Source organism: Thalassophryne amazonica, chromosome 6, assembly GCF_902500255.1.
Source record: "Thalassophryne amazonica chromosome 6, fThaAma1.1, whole genome shotgun sequence".
In the NCBI taxonomy this organism is placed as follows: Eukaryota; Metazoa; Chordata; class Actinopteri; order Batrachoidiformes; family Batrachoididae; genus Thalassophryne; species Thalassophryne amazonica.
The window spans coordinates 24,834,843-24,853,118 of NC_047108.1; the positions used below are offsets into that span (position 1 = coordinate 24,834,843).

At 42.2% G+C, this 18,276-nt stretch overlaps 1 protein-coding gene across 2 annotated transcripts in view; it reads right to left on the reverse strand.

The window, feature by feature from the left end:
- The window catches only part of nadka (NAD kinase a), a 118,116-nt gene that overhangs the window by 32,708 nt on the left and 67,132 nt on the right, over positions 1-18,276 (reverse strand). The window contains exon 1 of one of the 2 annotated variants that reach the window (XM_034171905.1): positions 3,205-3,613. The exons of the other annotated variant lie outside the window; for it this stretch is intronic. Coding sequence (XP_034027796.1) covers positions 3,205-3,284 — 80 coding nt within the window. The 5' untranslated portion in view covers positions 3,285-3,613. Of the gene's footprint in view, positions 1-3,204; positions 3,614-18,276 lie in introns of those variants that run through there. 2 annotated transcript variants of the gene reach the window in all.

Here is an 18,276-nt window from a genome sequence, read left to right on the forward strand (position 1 = left end):
TGTGATCACTCCTTTTTAGATGCAGACTAACGAGCAGATCTGATCTGATGCAGGTGTTAGTTTTGGGGATGAAAATTTACAGGGTGATTCCATAATTTATTCCTCAGAATTGAGGGAGTCCATATTTTTTTCCTTCTGCTTGGTCTAAAAAAGTAACTGTTACTGACTGCCACAAGTTTTTTTTCTTGATTTCTTAGTGTTTCTTAAAGCCAGAAAGTTGCCATTTGAAATAACTGTAGTTTTGTGTCATGTCTGTGATCTGCTTTTTTTCTACAAAATTAAACAACTGAATGAACATCCTCTGAGGCCGGAAATTCCGTAATTTTTGCCAGGGGTTGTAGTACCCACATAATGAAAATGTAATGTTTACATACAGTAAAGTTGTGATAACTGAACAATCAATGGAGTTTACTTTCATGAGGTACAAAATGGTGGGCTTTGAACTACTGCCTGCCAAGAGCAAAATAAGAGGGTCTTTCAATTAGTGGTGGGTCAAATCTCAATATGACTGGACTGACAGTCAAGACAGTTACACTATTGTTTTGGTAATTAAAAATATAAAATAAAATAGCTTTTATGCCCCAATTTTATCTCTAACTATCAGATTAATGTCAGATCAACTCCAGATGGAGCTGATAGCACTCTGTTACATTTTAACTGTTTTGATTTTTGTGTACATTTGTCAATTCTCACTCATTCCCAGGCAGAAATAACACTTGCAGAGTCTATTTAGCACAATATGATTTAACACTTTTACACCATGACACCAATGTGGTGTAAACCCAGTTCAAAGTAACTTCCAGGACCTTTACACTTTACACTGAAATGTTTTAACAGTAGAAATTTAGCACAAACATGTTTACTATGTATATTAAGATGTTGTAGTTCTAACTATAGAAACAGTGGGACCATGGTTAAGCTGCAGTCCATCTACAGTTGTGGTCAGAGGTTTGCAGACACTCATCACAGGCATGAATGTGAGGGTGACTTTGGGCTGTTAATGATGTCCTTGAGCTGTTCTTTTGTCAGGGTGGAAATCCTGTACAGCATACATCATTAATGACTTAAAAAAACGAGAATTGGGTGCACAACTTTTAATTTATTTTGGACAATGTCTAATTCAGACAGGGTCAAAATGGTACATACAGGCTCAAACATATACATACACCCCCACAAATATTAGGTTAAATGTCCATTAGTCAGTTGCACCTTGACCAGACACTTTTGTTAACCATCAACAAGCTTCTGGCATAATTCTGACTGGATATTTGATCACTCCTCTTGGCTGAATTGATAGAGTTCATTTAAATTGGTTGGTTTCCTGCCACAGCTTTTCACCTTAGGCCTTGACCTTATCACATTAAAAGAAATTGCAGAACCTTCAGCACTACTGATCAAAAGGCATTTAAGTGAATGTATTTATATATTTGAGCCTGTATGTATAATTTGACCCTGTGTAAATTAATGAAGATCCAAAATAAATTCAAATTTGTGCCCCCAGAACAGGATAAAGACATCATTAAAAGGCCAAAATTACCATGACTTTCATGCCCATGATGAGCGTATGTAAACGTCCGATCACAATTGCACCTGTGACTTGATCAAATCACAAAATACTTTCTCATGTAAATGGAAAACAGAATGTTCTCTTATGTTGTCTGAACAAGATGAACACATTAAAAAAGTTTCTGTGAATGTGTTTCAGTTCATAACACATTTGGTAAACAGATAACATCTGAGTTGTGGTAAGACGTTTTCATATGGTCATTGAATGTCATGGAATATTGGAGTTAATGAAACATAATGAAAATTCACAGTTGTGCAATCAACTCTATAAAAAAAAAAAAAAAAAACTGGAAAGAAAAGAAAAGGAAGAAAATACACCGATGTGAAAAGGCGTTCCTTTGGAGTTCCAGTAATACGAAGCAAGCCTGCACTTCTAGGATTGCCACTACATGCCTGTAGAATAAGTTCAAGCAGGATTTTTTTTTTGCCAGCTGTGTGAAATCAGCTGCTACAGTTTGTGTTATGGAAAACAAACCAGTTGGATCTGCCTAGCAGGAAACCTGCAGAGCAGGATTTTTTTTTTTGCCAGCTGTGTGAAATCAGCTGCTACAGTTTGTGTTATGGAAAACAAACCATTTGGATCTGCCTAGCAGGAAACCTGCAGAGCTTGAGAGCCAATGTTTCCTCTATAGTATTATTAGCCTGATGAGCGGCCAGGCTAACAAGAACCCATGCCAGGTCAGAAATATTTTGTTAATAATGGAAACAAAAAATGCTTGTCCACTTCGATGTGTCTCACAGGTTTAGAAAAAATTTTGATCAAACAAAGCGCCAGTCTCTCAGCAACTTCTCAGACAAAGGAATTCAGACGAGGGGCTGGACGACTCCTCCCACAAGGAGTGCTCACAGGCGAATGACGTCACCGACAGGCGTGGAAAAACTCATGCATGCGCACGAGGGTTCAAGCATGTCTGACGTAAAAACATATGAATGAAATCCATATAGTTTTTGAAAAAAAATAAAAAGGACCTATACTTTATGGACAGACCTCGTACATGTTGGCCTCACCTAAAAATGTATGGTTTTGGAGATACTGGGTTTTGCATCTGAACTCTTCATTTGTAGTTAATGTTCTTTTTGCAGCAAAGGCTACTGCACGTTGTACGCATACCTTTGAAAATAAAAGTGCAGCACAAATCACAAAAGGACAGGAATCCTACTTTTTGCCAGTAGCACTGCCAGACATTTTAAGATTATTTTTTTGTCTTCACTACTGTGGCAATTCAAAGCAAATGCAGCTCACCATGGTGGAGGGCTAAGGTCATCCCTGGTAACCTGCTCCTGTTTTTTTTGTGCTTCCACTGCAAATGTAATAAACATTAAAAATGCTTTTACAAAAGGCAGAAGTTACTGCAGAGTTAGCGGATGTGTTTGAGTTTGCATTAGAGGTCAGGCTGGATGAACAGATGGCCTGCAGGACTCCATCTAAACCACATGACCATAAGACTCAAACACTGTAACTCTCTGAATTAATCAGTTAACAACAACAACAACAAAAAAACACAGTCATTCTGTGATTTTACAGCAGCCAGAAATAGTTCTTTGTCAGCACAACACTGACGTGTCTTAACATCTTAACAAACCCAGTTGTTATGGTCACTCATGAAAGACAGAAACAATGCCACAAGCTCCGCTCACCATTTCCACACTTTGTTTTCTTTGTCATTCCCAGGACTGTCCTGCAGCACACAATGGTTAAACTTCATGGAGGAGAACATGTAGCGAGGATGCTGGTGAAGATAAAAGTTGTGGAACTGTCCAGGTGGCACATGCTACCAATTCATCCTGCAGCCTGCACGGACAAAATGACTCCCTCCAACCCAACACATCACTGAGGCACTGGACAAAGTGAAACAGGTTCCTTCTTGTGGTCAACTGCAACTCATCCTCTGGCTGTGTGGAAAGTCGAGCAGTGCTGAGTGTGTCTCCATGTGTAATGGGCAGATTCAGGATGAGCCAGTAACCCTTCTGTCCCGTATTCACTGAGTCTATATTTGGCCCAGTGAGGACTGAACACTAAATCTTCCTCGTGCATTCTGCTGTACAATCACACCTCACACTTATCTAAGGCTGACTTCATCTCAGTCCCACCCACATTGCTGTGCTGAAACCTCTCATTTCAGGTAGGGGCTTTCCTATTGGGTAGGTGTGCCCAATCCTGTGTCACAATGAAGTATGTAGGTTTTCTAAAACTAGTATTTCCAGGTGGTTTATCATTCATCACACCACTGTTACACAATCATTCCTTCTTCCTGACAAAGTGCAATACTGTTTGCTCACATCTACATATTTGTATGTGGGTTTTGTTTTAAGCAGGATTACTAAAAATAAACACTATTACAAACATACTGTAATATAATAAAACGTTTTGAGTGGGAGCAATTGCTATTCATTTGGGAGTGTATTTTGGATAAAACGATGAAGCGAGCAGACATCAAATAATATGTTTAACATTGCAAATTTCTTCTTATAACATCTTAGAAAACATGGCCTAAGGTGCAACAGAAGAGTGTTATTTAGGAATACAGGAAATTGTAAATAATTTTTTAACACTACATCATAGTTCCTTTTCACATTAGTGCAAATGTACCTGGTCACCCTCACAATTTCAGAAAATTGATTGTTCAATATTAATAATTACACAACATTACATAACATTCCATTCATATTAATAAAAATAATAATTCTAATAATAATATCACAATAATAGTAATAAGAAAAACAACCCAAATCAAACTGGATGAGTACCTTTCACATTTATACTGCAGCCTGTGAATAATAAAAATACTTGGAATATGTTTGGACTTCTTCTAAAATTACAGAAATGTTTAGTCATAAACTTGATGTGGCCTGGTGACCTTTAGGGAAGTCCAGTGTGAAACACGTCAACAAGGCGACATGGATGGGTGATGCAACTGTGTACTGTGGGGAAAAGAAAGCATTAACTGTGCATTAAAATCAGTACTGCATTAAACTGATTGGTTGAACGAAGGTTGCAAAGTGATTTTAAGAAGCATGACTGAAGAGATATTTGTTTGTGGGTACGTGTTACCAATTTTTTTTTTTTATTATAGAGTCTACGGTGGAACAGAAGGGGAAGGTAGAGCTTCCCATTAACTACCAGACTGTGGCGGCCCACCAGAGTGTAATTTCTCCTTCCACAGTTTCATAATATACTGAAATTCAGTCATGCAACCCCAATTCCAATGAAGTTAGGATGTTGTGTGAAATGTAAATAAAAACAGAATACAATGATTAAATCCTCTTCAACCTATAGTCAATTGAATACACCACAAAGACAAGATATTTAATGTTCAAACTGACAAACTTTATTGTTTTTGTGCAAATATTTGCTCATTTTGAAATGGATGCCTGCAACACATTTCAAAAAAGCTGGGACAGTGGTATGTTTACCACTGTGTTACATCACCTTTCCTTCTAACAACACTCAATAAGCATTTGGAAACTGAGGACACTAATTGTGAGTGTCATGATTGGGTATAAAAGGAGCATCCCCAAAAGGCTCAGCCGTTCACAAGCAAAGATGGGGTGAGGATCACCACTTTGTAAACAACTGTGTGGAAAAAAGTCCAACAGTTTAAGAACAATGTTTCTCAACATTCAATTACAAGGAAGTTAGGGGTTCCATCATCTACAGTCCATAATATAATCAGAAGATTCAGAGAATCTGGAATACTTTCTACACATAAGCGGCAAGGCTGAAAAACCAACATTGAATGCTCGTGACCTTCGATCCCTCGGGTGGCACTGCATTAAAAACTGACATCATTGTGTAAAGGATCTTACCGCGTGGGCTCAGGAAGACTTCAGAAAACCATTGTCAGTTAACACAGTTCGTCGCTACATCTACAAGTCCAAGTTAAAACTCTACCATGCAAAGCAAAAGCCATACATCAACAACATCCAGAAACACTGCCGCCTTCTCTGGGCCCGAGCTCATTCGAAATGGACAGACACAAAGTGGAAAAAGTGTGCTGTGGTCTGATGAGTCCACATTTCAAATTGTTTGTGGAAATCATGGACGTCGTGTCCTCCAGACAAAAGAGGAAAAAGTCCTCAGTTCCCAAACACTTACTGACTGTTGTTGAAGGAAAGGTTATGTAACACAGAGGTAAACATACCACTGTCCCAGCTTTTTTGAAATGTGCTGCAGGCATCCATTTCAAAATGAGCAAATATCTGCACAAAAACAATTAAGTTTATCAGTTTGAACATTAAACATCTTGTCTTTGTGGTGTATTCAATTGAATATAGCTTGAAGAGGATTTGCAAATCATTGTATTCTGTTTTTATTTACATTTTACACAACGTCCCAACTTCAATGGAATTGGGGTTGTACTTCTATTAACAAAATAGGATCTCTAACGCTGAGCTTCAGCAAAGCATCTTTCACTGTGCCAGTCAGCTCCTCCATCTCTACCATCTCTCTCTCCCTACTGTGCAAACTGACTCGGGGTTGACCGATTATCAGCCTGTGCTGATGTTCAACATTTTTGCTAATATTGGTATTGGCCATTTACAACGCCCGATATGTCGATATGACTGTTTACTTTCACAGCACTGGATGTTGTGACTCACAGGTTGTCAAGTTCTGCCTTCATATGCTGTGCACTGCAGCTTCTATGGTGTCAGATCAGTGACAAAACCCCACTCGCAAAAAAAAAAAAAAAATAAATAAAAAATGTGCGCATTCAAATTATCTCTGCGCATGCACAAATGAGCTCTTCTTTTATTATTTGCAAATAACATTCAATAAGCCCCCTTTGATGTTCTATTCATATTTTCATGTTATGCAACTATTTCAGGATTTTGTACAGGACCTGTTTTGTTTGAATTTGATTCATGAATAAATTTTTTTTTTTTTTTTTTTAAGGAGATGCCATTGTCTCCTTCAGGGAGGTGGTGGCATCATGGTTTGTACATGATTCAAGAGGTTTTAATTTGTTATCTGACGGTTAATAATCACATTATTTCCTGTGATCGGTAGGGTTTTGTCACTGATCTGACGCCATACGCTTCACTCTGAGCTGCAGAGTACAGCAGAAAGCAGCGTCTTTCTCTCCTGAGTAAAAGAAAAAAAACTTCATTAATATCCTTTAATAAATAATCCACAGTTCCTCCTGTGTCCACAGCTGCTGTTACATTCAAAAATAAATGGTTTATTTTACTGATTAAACGCTTTGTGTTTCCATAAAGCTCAGTGTTTCCTGAAGAGGAGAAACCACTTTACAGCAGAGACGTTGTTTGAATCAAGGGGAGGGGAGGGGGAAGAGGGTGTGATACAGGAGAGGAGAGAGGCGGGACTTCACTCATTTTCACATGATAACAAAAGTTAATAGCTTTCATGGAACGTTTATTAATCTTGTACAAGCTGTTTACTGTTTACAGTGAGACAGAGAGCTCCCTCAGGCAATTTAATACTGTGAGAGTTTGAAGAAGGGACCAAATGCTAATATGTCCATCAAATATCCATCCATCCATCCTTCCGCTTTATCCGGAGTCGGGTCGCGGGGGCAGCAGCTCAAGCAAAGCCACCCAGACCTCCCGATCGACACACACCTCCCCCAGCTCCTCCGGGGGAACCCCAAGGCGTTCCCAAGCCAGCCGAGACATGTAGTCCCTCCAGCGTGTCCTGGGTCTTCCCCGGGGCCTCCTCCCAACGGGACGTGCCCGGAACACCTCTCCAGCAAGGCGTCCAGGGGGCATCCGGAAAAGATGCCCGAGCCACCTGAACTGACTCCTTTCGATGTGGAGTAGCAGCAGCTCGACTCCGAGCTCCTCCCGAGTGACCGAGCTCTTCACCCTATCTCTAAGGGAGCACCCAGCCACCCTGCGGAGGAAACTCATCTCTGCCGCTTGTACTCGCCATCTTGTTCTTTCGGTCATGAGCCAAATCTCATGACCATAGGTGAGGATCGGAACGTAGATCGATCGATAAATCGAGAGCTTTGCCCCCCTACTCAGCTCTCTCTTCACCACGACGGTCCGATACAGCGACCGCATCACTGCAGACGCTGCACCGATCCGTCTATCGATCTAACGCTCCATCCGTCCCTCACTCGTGAACAAGACCCCGAAATACTTAAACTCCTCCACTTGAGGCAAGGACACTCCACCGACCTGAAGAGGGCAAAGCACCTTTTTCCGGTCGAGAACCATGGCCTCAGATTTGAAGGTGCTGATTTTCATCCCAGACGCTTCACACTCGGCTGCAAACCGCCCCAGTGCACGCTGAAGGTCCTGATTTGACGAAGCCAACAGAACCACATCGTCCGCAAACAGCAGAGACGAGACTCTGTGGTTCCCAAACCAGACCCCCTCTACACCCTGGCTGCACCTAGAAATTCTGTCCATAAAAATAATGAACAGAACCGGTGACAAAGGGCAGCCCTGGCGGAGGCCAACGTGCACTGGAAACAGGTTTGACTTACTACCGGCAATGTGAACCAAGCTCCTGCTGCGGTCGTACAGGGACCGGATAGCCCTTAGCAAAGGACCCCGGACTCCGTACTCCTGGAGCACCCCGCACAGGGTGCCCCGAGGGACACAGTTGAACGCCTTCTCCAGATCCACAAAACACATGTGGACTGGTTGTGCGAAGCCCCATGAACCCTCGAGCACCCGATGGAGCGTGTACAGCTGGTCCAGTGTGCCGCGACCAGGACGAAAACCACACTGCTCCTCCTGAATCCGAGGTTCGACCATCGGTCGAATTCTCCTCTCCAGTACTCTGGAATAGACCTTACCGGGGAGGCTGAGGAGTGTAATCCCCCTATAGTTGGGACACACCCTCCGATCCCCCTTCTTAAACAGAGGGACCACCACCCCGGTCTGCCAATCCAGAGGCACTGTCCCCGATTGCCACGCGATGTTGCAGAGGCGTGTCAGCCAAGACAGTCCCACAACATGTTTTTTAAATATACTTTTTATGTATCCATTTATCAAAAACAATAGAACAACAACAACTACAACAGGTTGTGGTTCAAATTTAAAACAAACAATAAGTAATACATGATTAAAGCAAAAACAGTGACACAATAACAAAACTTATGGAGGTGTTCCACAGTCTCATTCCTTTTTTAAGTCCATTCTGGCTGTAATTTGGTCTTGAATGTAGTCCATTTCTGCCATTTTTTTTTAAGTCCTCTTCCCTGATTGTCAGGCGAAATGTTAATCTTTCCATGGGATACATTTCCTCAACAATATACAGCCATTGTCTCGACGATGGAGGGTCACATTTCAGCCAGTTCCTTGTCAAGGCCTTTTTAGTAGCAATTGACAGTATTTTGAAAAGGTATGTATATTTCTTTTTAATTATTTCACCAAGTATAAGGCCCAGATATACAGTCCGTGGATCCTTAGGTATCTTTAGATTTAAGATTTTCTCCTTCATTTGAATGACATTGTTCCAAAATGTTTGTATTTTTGTACAAGACCACACCCTCTCCAGCATTTCTGCTGTTGCTGTTTGGTCTTTATGTATGGGGTAATGAAAAAGTGTATAAGTCATGGATTGTTGTGTGTTGCACATGGAAAGCCAATCACTCCCAGACAGTTTACAATGAGTTCTACTTCCCATTTCGATTTTACATACAAAGAGTTTTTCCCATTACCCTTCTGAAGACAGCTATACAGTTTCGATACAATCTTTAAAGTTCTTTTACATGCATCTGTCAAAAATAAAATCGTATCATTAATCTCCACTGATAAGTGCTTATGTACTTCTTTTTTGTAAAAGTGTCGTATCTGTAGTTTAGTGGTCTCCAAACTATTCCAGAAAGGGCTGAGAGGGTGCAGGTTTTCTTTGCAGCCAATGACTTCAGCAGGTGATTTCACTGATGAACTCATCCCACCTGTTCAAAGGCATGTTAATCAGTGAAATCACCTGCTGAAGTCAGTGGCTGCAAAGAAAACCTGCACCCTCTCGGCCCTTTCTGGAATAGTTTGGAGACCATTGCTGTAGGTAATGGTACAGATCCCTGTTTGAGTTTATCAAAGGTCTTGAAGGTTTTCCATTCTACCAGTGTACATACTGCTGTTATTCCCCTCTCTGTCCATTCAGTGAATGTATCATCTAACACATTAGGGCCAAAATTAGGCATCAGAGAGGACCATATTAGTTACTATCTCCTTCAATTTTGTTTTTCCTTAACAATTTCAAAAGTTTTCAGTTTCTCTCAAAATAGTATTATCTTCTTTATAGTCTGTATATTATTTCCCTACTAATTTAGCAGGAGGTGGCACCTTACCTAAACTGAACTCAATGTTTCCACTATTTCATAATAACACCAATATACAATATATCATAGCTGGGCCGCACAATAATATTGTATGAAATCAGATAAGGCCAGACCTCCTCATCCTTTGTCTAACTGAAGAGTTTTGAGTTGTATCCTTGGTTTAGCTTTTGCCCAAATAAATCTAGGTATTAATTTGTTCCATGTGGAGAATTGAAATTCTGGGATCCTAACAGGAGTGAAAGGAAAACATATAATAATCTGGGCAAAATATTCATTTTATTGCCTCTGTCCTCAAGCTAAAATCTAAAATTAATGTACACCAACATGTTATGTCTTTCTTAATTTTATCATTCACAGAACAATAGTTCAATATTGTAGGACAATATTTAGATTCATACAGGCTATTTAAATACTGTGTGATTACTCCTAAATATTTTAATGATTTTGCTTCCCACTTTAATTTATAATTACTCCTAATTTTGTTATTTGGTGTGTAATTTAGACAAAGTACCTGTGTTTTTTTCATATTCAGTTTGTACCCTGACATCTCACCAAAATTATGCAGTGTGATCAAAGTTTGGGGATCGTTACATTAGGATCTTTTAAGTAGGTAATAATATCATCAGCAAACAGCCCTATTTTATGCTCCTGTGTTGCAATGTAGATTCCTTCCAATTCCTTATTTTGTCTGATGTCCTGAGCTAATGGATCAATAAACAATGCGAAGAGGGAGGGGCTAGGGCAGCATCCCTGTCTTGTATCTCAATTGAGGTTAAAGTTACCTGTCAAAGAACCACTGATCCTCAACCTGGCAGTAGGGTTACTGTAAAGGGCTTTTATACAACTAATCCATTGATTATTAAAGCCAAATCTCTTCAGCACTTTACAGAAAAAAACCCTGTCTCACTCTGTCGGAAACCTTTCTGAGCATCGAAGCTAATCAATGGTTCGCTAAATTATTGATTACTTTGCTCCATAATAGAAAATGTGCATCTAATATTATCCTGTGCTTGTCTACCCTTTATGAACCAGGCTTGATCTTTCTATATTAGATCAGGGAGGAGGTGCTCAAGCCTTCTAGAGATTATGGATGCAAATATTTTATAATCTACGTATAATATGGAGATCGGGCAATTCTTTGTCTTAACCTTCTTTTGGTATCACCAATATCACTGCTTCTCTCCATGATGGAGGTATTTTAGCATGTTTAAGAGTCCAGTTTAGAAATTCAAGAAATATGGGTGCAAGATCCACCACAAAAACCTTATAACATTTGTTCGGGAAGCCATTACTCCCTGGACATTTATTGTTTGGTAATAGCTCTGTCTAATTCTTTATTTTTAACTGGGGTAGACAACGCTTAATTCTGTATTCTTTCTATGGAGGTGAGATAGAGTGATTGTCTCACAAAGTATTATTGGTTCAACTCCCTTTTAATATTATTTTCAATACAGTCCCTCATTTCGCTTTTTATTTCATTAATGGTTATGCGTTACTGAGAATACCAATATTCATTCTCTACAATGTATTTTTTGGTCTGTCATTTAAATGTATAGTTAAGTAAACTGCATTATGATCTGATACATCTGTGGTTCCTACCGAGCAAATTTTCATCCTGTGTCTATTTACAATACTCATCCAAAAGGCATCTATTCTTGAATGGATCTGATGTGTAGCCGATAAATAATTGACGTCTTTCTCAGGGGTATGGAGATTCCTCCAGACATCAAACATACCAGTCTCTTTGATTAAAATATTCAGGCTTTTGGACATACATAATTATATCCGCCAAGGGTGTAATAAAATCACCTCCGTTTATTTAGCTGTCTGTCCGTTAGCAGAATTATGTCAAAACTACTGGACGGATTTTGACAAAATTTTCCACCACAGATAAATTTTAAGCCATTAAATGTTAGAGTTGGTCCGGATCCAGATTCTGGATCAACTTTCACTTTATATAGGCTTTGTAGAATTACTGTTAGCAGGATTATGTCAAAACTACTGCACACATTTTGATTAAATTTTCAACACAGATACATATTAGGCCATGGAAGACTCCATTAAATTTGAGAGGAGATCCAGATCAGAATTCTGGATCAAGTTTCACTTTATATAATCTTTGAAGGATTACGTCAAAACTACTTCACAGATTCTCAACAGATTTTCACCACTGATACATACGAGGGCTGTCAAAGTATAGGTCCTTTTTATTTTTTTCAAAAACTATATGGATTTCATTCATATGTTTTTACGTCAGACATGCTTGAACCCTCGTGCGCATGCGAGAGTTTTTCCACGCCTGTCGGCGACATCATCCGCCAGTGAGCACTCCTTGTGGGAGGAGTCGTCCAGCCCCTCGTCGGAATTCCTTTGTCTGAGAAGTTGCTGAGAGACTGGCGCTTTGTTTGATCAAAATTTTTTCTAAACCTGTGAGGCACATCGACGTGGACACGGTTCGAAAAATTAAGCTGGTTTTCGGTGAAAATTTTAACGGCTGATAAGAGATTTTGAGGTGATACTGTCGCTTTAAGGACTTCCCACACAGTGGGACGTTGCGCAGCGCTCCCAGGTGCTGTCGTCAGCCTGTTTCAAGCTGAAAACCTCCACATTTCAGGCTCTATTGATCCAGGAGGTCGTGAGAGAACAGAGAAGTTTCAGAAGAAGTCGGTTTCAGCATTTTATCCGGATATTCCACTGTTAAAGGAGATTTTTTTAATGAAAGACGTGCGGACGGGTCCGCGCTTCGGGACGCAGCCGGCGCGGTGCGGCGGCACAGGAAAAACACCTCCGTGTTGATAACATTGTAAAATCCAGGCGGCTTTTGATGGCTTTCAGTGGAGTGAGTATCTGAGAAATTGTTTAACAGTTGGGCATGTTCCAACTTGTCCTTAAGGCTTCCAACAGAGGTGTTTTTCCTGTGGCGGAGTGTCGCGGCGGCTGCGAGCCGACGCTGCAATCCGTGCACACGTCTTTCATTAAAAAAAATCTCCTTTAACAGTGGAATATCCGGATAAAATTCTGAAACCGACTTCTTCTGAAACTTCTCTGTTCTCTCACGACATCCTGGATCAATACAGCCTGAAATGTGGAGGTTTTCAGCTTGAAACAGGCTGACGACAGCGCCTGGGAGTGCTGCGCGACGTCCCACTGCGTGGGAAGTCCTTAAAGCGACAGTATCACCTCAAAATCTCTCATCAGCTGTTAAAATTTTCACCGAAAACAGCTTAAATTTTTGAATCGTGTCCACTTCGATGTGCCTCACAGGTTTAGAAAAAATTTTGATCAAACAAAGCGCCAGTCTCTCAGCAACTTCTCAGACAAAGGAATTCCGACGAGGGGCTGGACGACTCCTCCCACAAGGAGTGCTCACAGGCAAATGATGTCACCGACAGGCGTGGAAAAACTCACGCATGCGCACGAGGGTTCAAGCATGTCTGACGTAAAAACATATGAATGAAATCCATATAGTTTTTGAAGAAATAAAAAGGACCTATACTTTATTGACAGACCTCGTATTAGGACATGGAAGACTCCATTAAATTTTGGAGGGGATATGGATCCGGATTCTGGATCAAGATTTCCCGTTATATAGGCTTTGAAGTATTACGTCAAACTACTTCATCAATTCACAACAAATTTTCACCATGGATACATATTGGGCCACGCAAGACTCCATAAACTTTGGAGGTGATCCGGATCTGGATTCTGGATCACCTCATGCAGCGCATGGGAGAGACAGAGGAAAAAAAAAACTTCAGTTGAAATGGTAAATGGTAAATGGACTGCATTTATATAGCGCTTTTCCATCTGCATCAGACGCTCAAAGCGCTTTACAATTATGCCTCACATTCACCCCGATGTCAGGGTGCTGCCATACATGGCGCTCACTACACAACGGAGCAATAGGGGATTAAAGGCCTTGCCCAGGACCCTGAGTGATTTTCCAGTCAGGCGAGGATTTGAACCCTGATCTTCTGACTCATGCCCAAACACCTTAACCACTAGACCATCACCTCCCTGTTGAAACAGTCCTCTGTGATTCTGGAAGTGATTAGAGGTGTTTTCACAGCCAACTCTGACAGAAAATGAATAATCTGCTACAAAAAATTATTTATATATGCAGTGTCCGGTGCACAAAGTGCAGCGTTCAGCGGAACAAAGCACAGCATCCAGCTGTAAACACAGCGGGTGGGATTGTCATGACAAAGTACGTTCAAATGTCAGGGCACTTTTACAGATGGTTACCAATTCTACCCAAAGAACTGTCACCATTCTGTAAGTCCAACTTGAATACACGGTAATTGAGATCACGTAACCTTGGTGATAATCATATAATGGGTCAAAGATTAACTGAAAGGCAGAGTCAAACTCTAATAATTACCACGTTTGAAACAGTATAATAAGGAAGACAAAAAAAAAACTCTGGCGTTAACTCTGCGGTCCTTCCTCTGAAACTCCCACAGTTTCTCTCTTACTCTCTGCGCAGGGGAGTTGCCGTTCTCCTGTCAGCTCTCCTCTGTTCCCATCCGAGAAGCTTCGAAAGGCATGAATCCAAATCATACACTCTCCCTCACCTGCGACTTATCCACTTTGTATCCCCGTCATTGTAACTCTTGCCATGCCACCTCTGCCAGTGTCCCAGTGGAGCCTCATGTTAGTGGAGGCATTTGGAAATGTATTCCTTTTCCTCCAAAGCACTCATGATTGTGTTGTACTCTCTGCATTTTTTGACAATCTCAGCTGCGTAATTGGTGGTCAAAATAAATCACACTGTTTGTTAAGGAATATTTTGCCCTTTTTCCAGGCCTCCACCAATACCAGTTCCTTCGTTGTGAACTCCTGGAAGTTGGGCCTTGGTGGAGCTTCTGGGTAAGGTTTCTACGTTAGGGAGCGGTGTGCCCACTGAATTTCCAGATCAAAGTCTTGCAGGAGCTCCCGTTTAAGAAGAGTTGCAATTAGGGATGCACCGATCAAACAATTTTTCACTTTCGATCCGATCCCAATACCTAATTTGGATATCTGCCGATACTGATAACAGAGCTCTGTTTGGTTTAAAATTATCATTATTGTTGATTTATATGAGATTTATTAAAAAGGAGACCTGAAAGTTCAACTACAATTTACCAGAAAGTGTATCTGAGAAAAGCCTAGAGTTGATGTTTTGGTGAAAGAATGAAGTACTTTAATTTTTATAGCTTTTATAGCTTAGTTTTATAGACTTAAAGGAGAAAAGGCAGCACTCTCTCTCTGTCTGTCTCTCTCTCACTCTGTCTGTCTCTCCTTCTCAATTTTAAATTTCAATGGAGCTTTATTGATATGGGAGACACATTGTCAAAGCAAGTGTTAAGAGCAAAAATCAAATCTGTCTGTCTCCCTCTCTGTGTCTCTCCCTCTCTGTCTGTCTGTCTCTCCCTCTCTCTCTGTCTCTCCCTCTCTATCTGTCTCAGACTCTCTCCTTCTCAATTTCAAAGGAGCTTTATTGACATGGGAAACATACTTACATTGTCAAAGCAAGTGTTACAGTAAAAATTAAAAATTAAGTTCTCTCCCTCTGTCTCTCTCTCAGTGCAGTTTCAATTGAAACTTACATTTACACTGTCAATGCAAGGGTTGGAGCAAAAAAAAAAAAAAAGTCCTCTCTCTCTCCCTCCCTTGCTCGCTGTCTCTCCCTCTCTCTCCCTCCCTTGCGATCTCTGTCTTTCTCTCTCGCTCTCTCCGTCTCTCCCTTGCGATCTCTGTCTCTCGCTCTCTCCGTCTCTCCCTTGCTCACTGTCTCTCGCTCTGTCTCTCCCTTGCTCACTGTCTCTCGCTCTCTGTCTCTCTCTCCCTCACTGTCTCTCGCTCTCTGTCTCTCTCTCCCTCACTGTCTCTCGCTCTGTCTCTCTCTCCCTCACTGTCTCTTGCTCTCTGTCTCTCTCTCCCTCGCTCTCTGTCTCTCTCTCCCTCGCTCTGTCTCTCTCTCCCTCGCTCTCTCTCTCGCTCTCTGTCTCTCTCTCCCTCGCTCTCTGTCTCTCTCTCCCTCGCTCTCTGTCTCTCTCTCCCTCGCTCTCTCTCGCTCTCTGTCTCTCTCTCGCTCTCTCTCTGTCTCTCTCTCGATCTCTGTCTCTCTCTCGCTCTCTCTCGCGCTCTCTGTCTCTCTCTCCCTCGCTCTCTGTCTCTCTCTCCCTCGCTCTCTCTCGCTCTCTGTCTCTCTCTCCCTCGCTCTCTCTCCCTCTCTGTCTCTCTCTCCCTCGCTCTCTCTGCTCTCCTCGCTCTCTCTCGCTCTCTCCCTCGCTCTCTCTCGCTCTCTCCCTCGCTCTCTCTCGCTCTCTCCCTCGCTCTCCCTCGCTCTCTGTCTCTCTCTCCCTCGCTCTCTGTCTCTCTCTCCCTCGCTCTCTCTCGCTCTCTGTCTCTCTCTCCCTCGCTCTCTCTCGCTCTCTGTCTCTCTCTCCCTCGCTCTCGCTCTCTGTCTCTCTCTCCCTCGCTCTCTCTCGCTCTCTGTCTCTCGCTCTCTCTCGCTCTCTGTCTCTCGCTCTCTCCCTCGCTCTCTCTCGCTCTCTCCCTCGCTCTCTCTCGCTCTCTCCCTCCGCTCTCTCTCGCTCTCCTGTCTCTCTCTCCCTCGCTCTCTCTGTCTCTGCTCTCACTCACTCACTCTCTCTCTGTCTCTCCCTCGCTCGCCGTTTTCCTGCTGCTCAAACATGAAGCCTTTCAACTGTAAAATAAACTCTAAATTTCTAAAAGTATCATCAACGTCACTCACGTGAGTAACTCTAGGTAAACACTGAAGAATTCGTGTTGAGTTTTTTTTCCCGTTCAGCGGAGAGAAAGTGAATCTCTGTTCAGCTGTCCTCCTTAGCTGTGCTCTGAGCTGCTTAACAGTTCAGTTCATTTTTTGGAAAATCCATGCTTGGCAGCACAGACCATTTGAACCAGAGAGCCAGGTGAAAATTTGCAATTACTGCCCCTTTCACACTGGGCCAACACGCCATGCAGCGTCATGACCACGCCAAGTTTTGAAGCCCAACACCATAATACGCTGAGGGGCACGAAACAGATGCGGCCATGTTTATTTTTGCTGTCATTCTTGATGGTTTTCTTATTGTTTGCTTAGTTTTTGTAACATTAGTGTTTAGTTTGACATTTGTTCGACCAGCTGAATGTTCTCACGCAGTACAGATGCTGGATTGTGAGCGCTCCTGTGGAGGAGAGATGCAGCTCCTCTGCAGTGGTGCTGGTGTGTGGTGTGGGGCTTCTGCTACTTGCGTTGATGGGGCAAGTGCGGCTGCTGTCATGCAGTGTGCTGGCCAGCCAGGAAGAATTTCTCGGCCTCCTCTGCCAGGCACAGCAGTCCATGATCATGGTGTTTGGCTAGCGTTGTGCACACCTGAGGAGAGAGCTGCTGCACAAAAAGTCTAGCCTAGACTAGTCTAGTCTAGGAGCTGCAGCATTCTGTCCATGAGGCCTGCTGTCCTCCAGCCCTGCTGGCCCTTTCAGTCTGAGAGTTCAAAAGTTTTGAGGAGGTGATCCTTGATCACTTGCGTATTTGTTCGCAGCAGGGGGGCTTTGCAGGAGCGCGATCAGCCTAATATTTCGTGTTGTCTGCGTGATCTCTCAGAAGCAAACTGAGCCTTGGTTTGTGCAAACCAGGTGGAGGTTTACAGAAGCGTGACTTTGAGCATCAATTGTGGAAAAAGTTTCAAGTCATTGCCATGGAGCTGCTGAGGGCGAACTGCACCTCACTTTGTGCAAACCAGGCAGCAGTTACAGAAGCATGAGTTTGAACATCAAGTGTGAAAAGGTTTCAGCAGTAGCGGACATTCACGTGTGAACAGCTTTGATCGGTGGTTCAGAAACACCAGGGTTGGGGGGAGAGAGGAGAGAGGAGAGAGGAGAGAGAGAGAGAGAAGAGAGAGAGAGAGAGAGAGAGAGAGAGAGAGAGAGAGAGAGAGAGAGAGGAGCTCTCTCCCTATGCCAAAACAAGAGACGGGAAGTTTTAAGGTTGCTTCTGACTTTAAATGGCAATATTTTCTACTTTTTTTTTTTGTATTTTGTGCTTCATAATTCGCCACATATTTCAAAGGGTGACAGGTCTGGACTGCAGAAAGGCCCATCTAGTATCAGCACACTTTTACTATAAAGCCACGCTGTTGTAACATAAGCAGAATGTGGCTTGGCATTGTCTTGCTGAAATAAGCAGGGACATCCCTGAAAAAGATGTTGCTTGGATGGCAGCATGTGTTGCACCAAAAACCTGGATGTACCTTTCAACATTGATGGTGCCATTACAGATGTGTAAGTTGTCCATGTCATGGCACTAACACACCCCCATACCATCACAGATGCTGGACTTGTGAACTTTGCACTGGTAACAATCTGGAGGTCTTTTTCCTCTTTTGTCTGGAGGACACAGACGTCCCATGATTTCCAAAATAATTTGAAATGTGGCTCATCAGACCACAGCACACTTTTC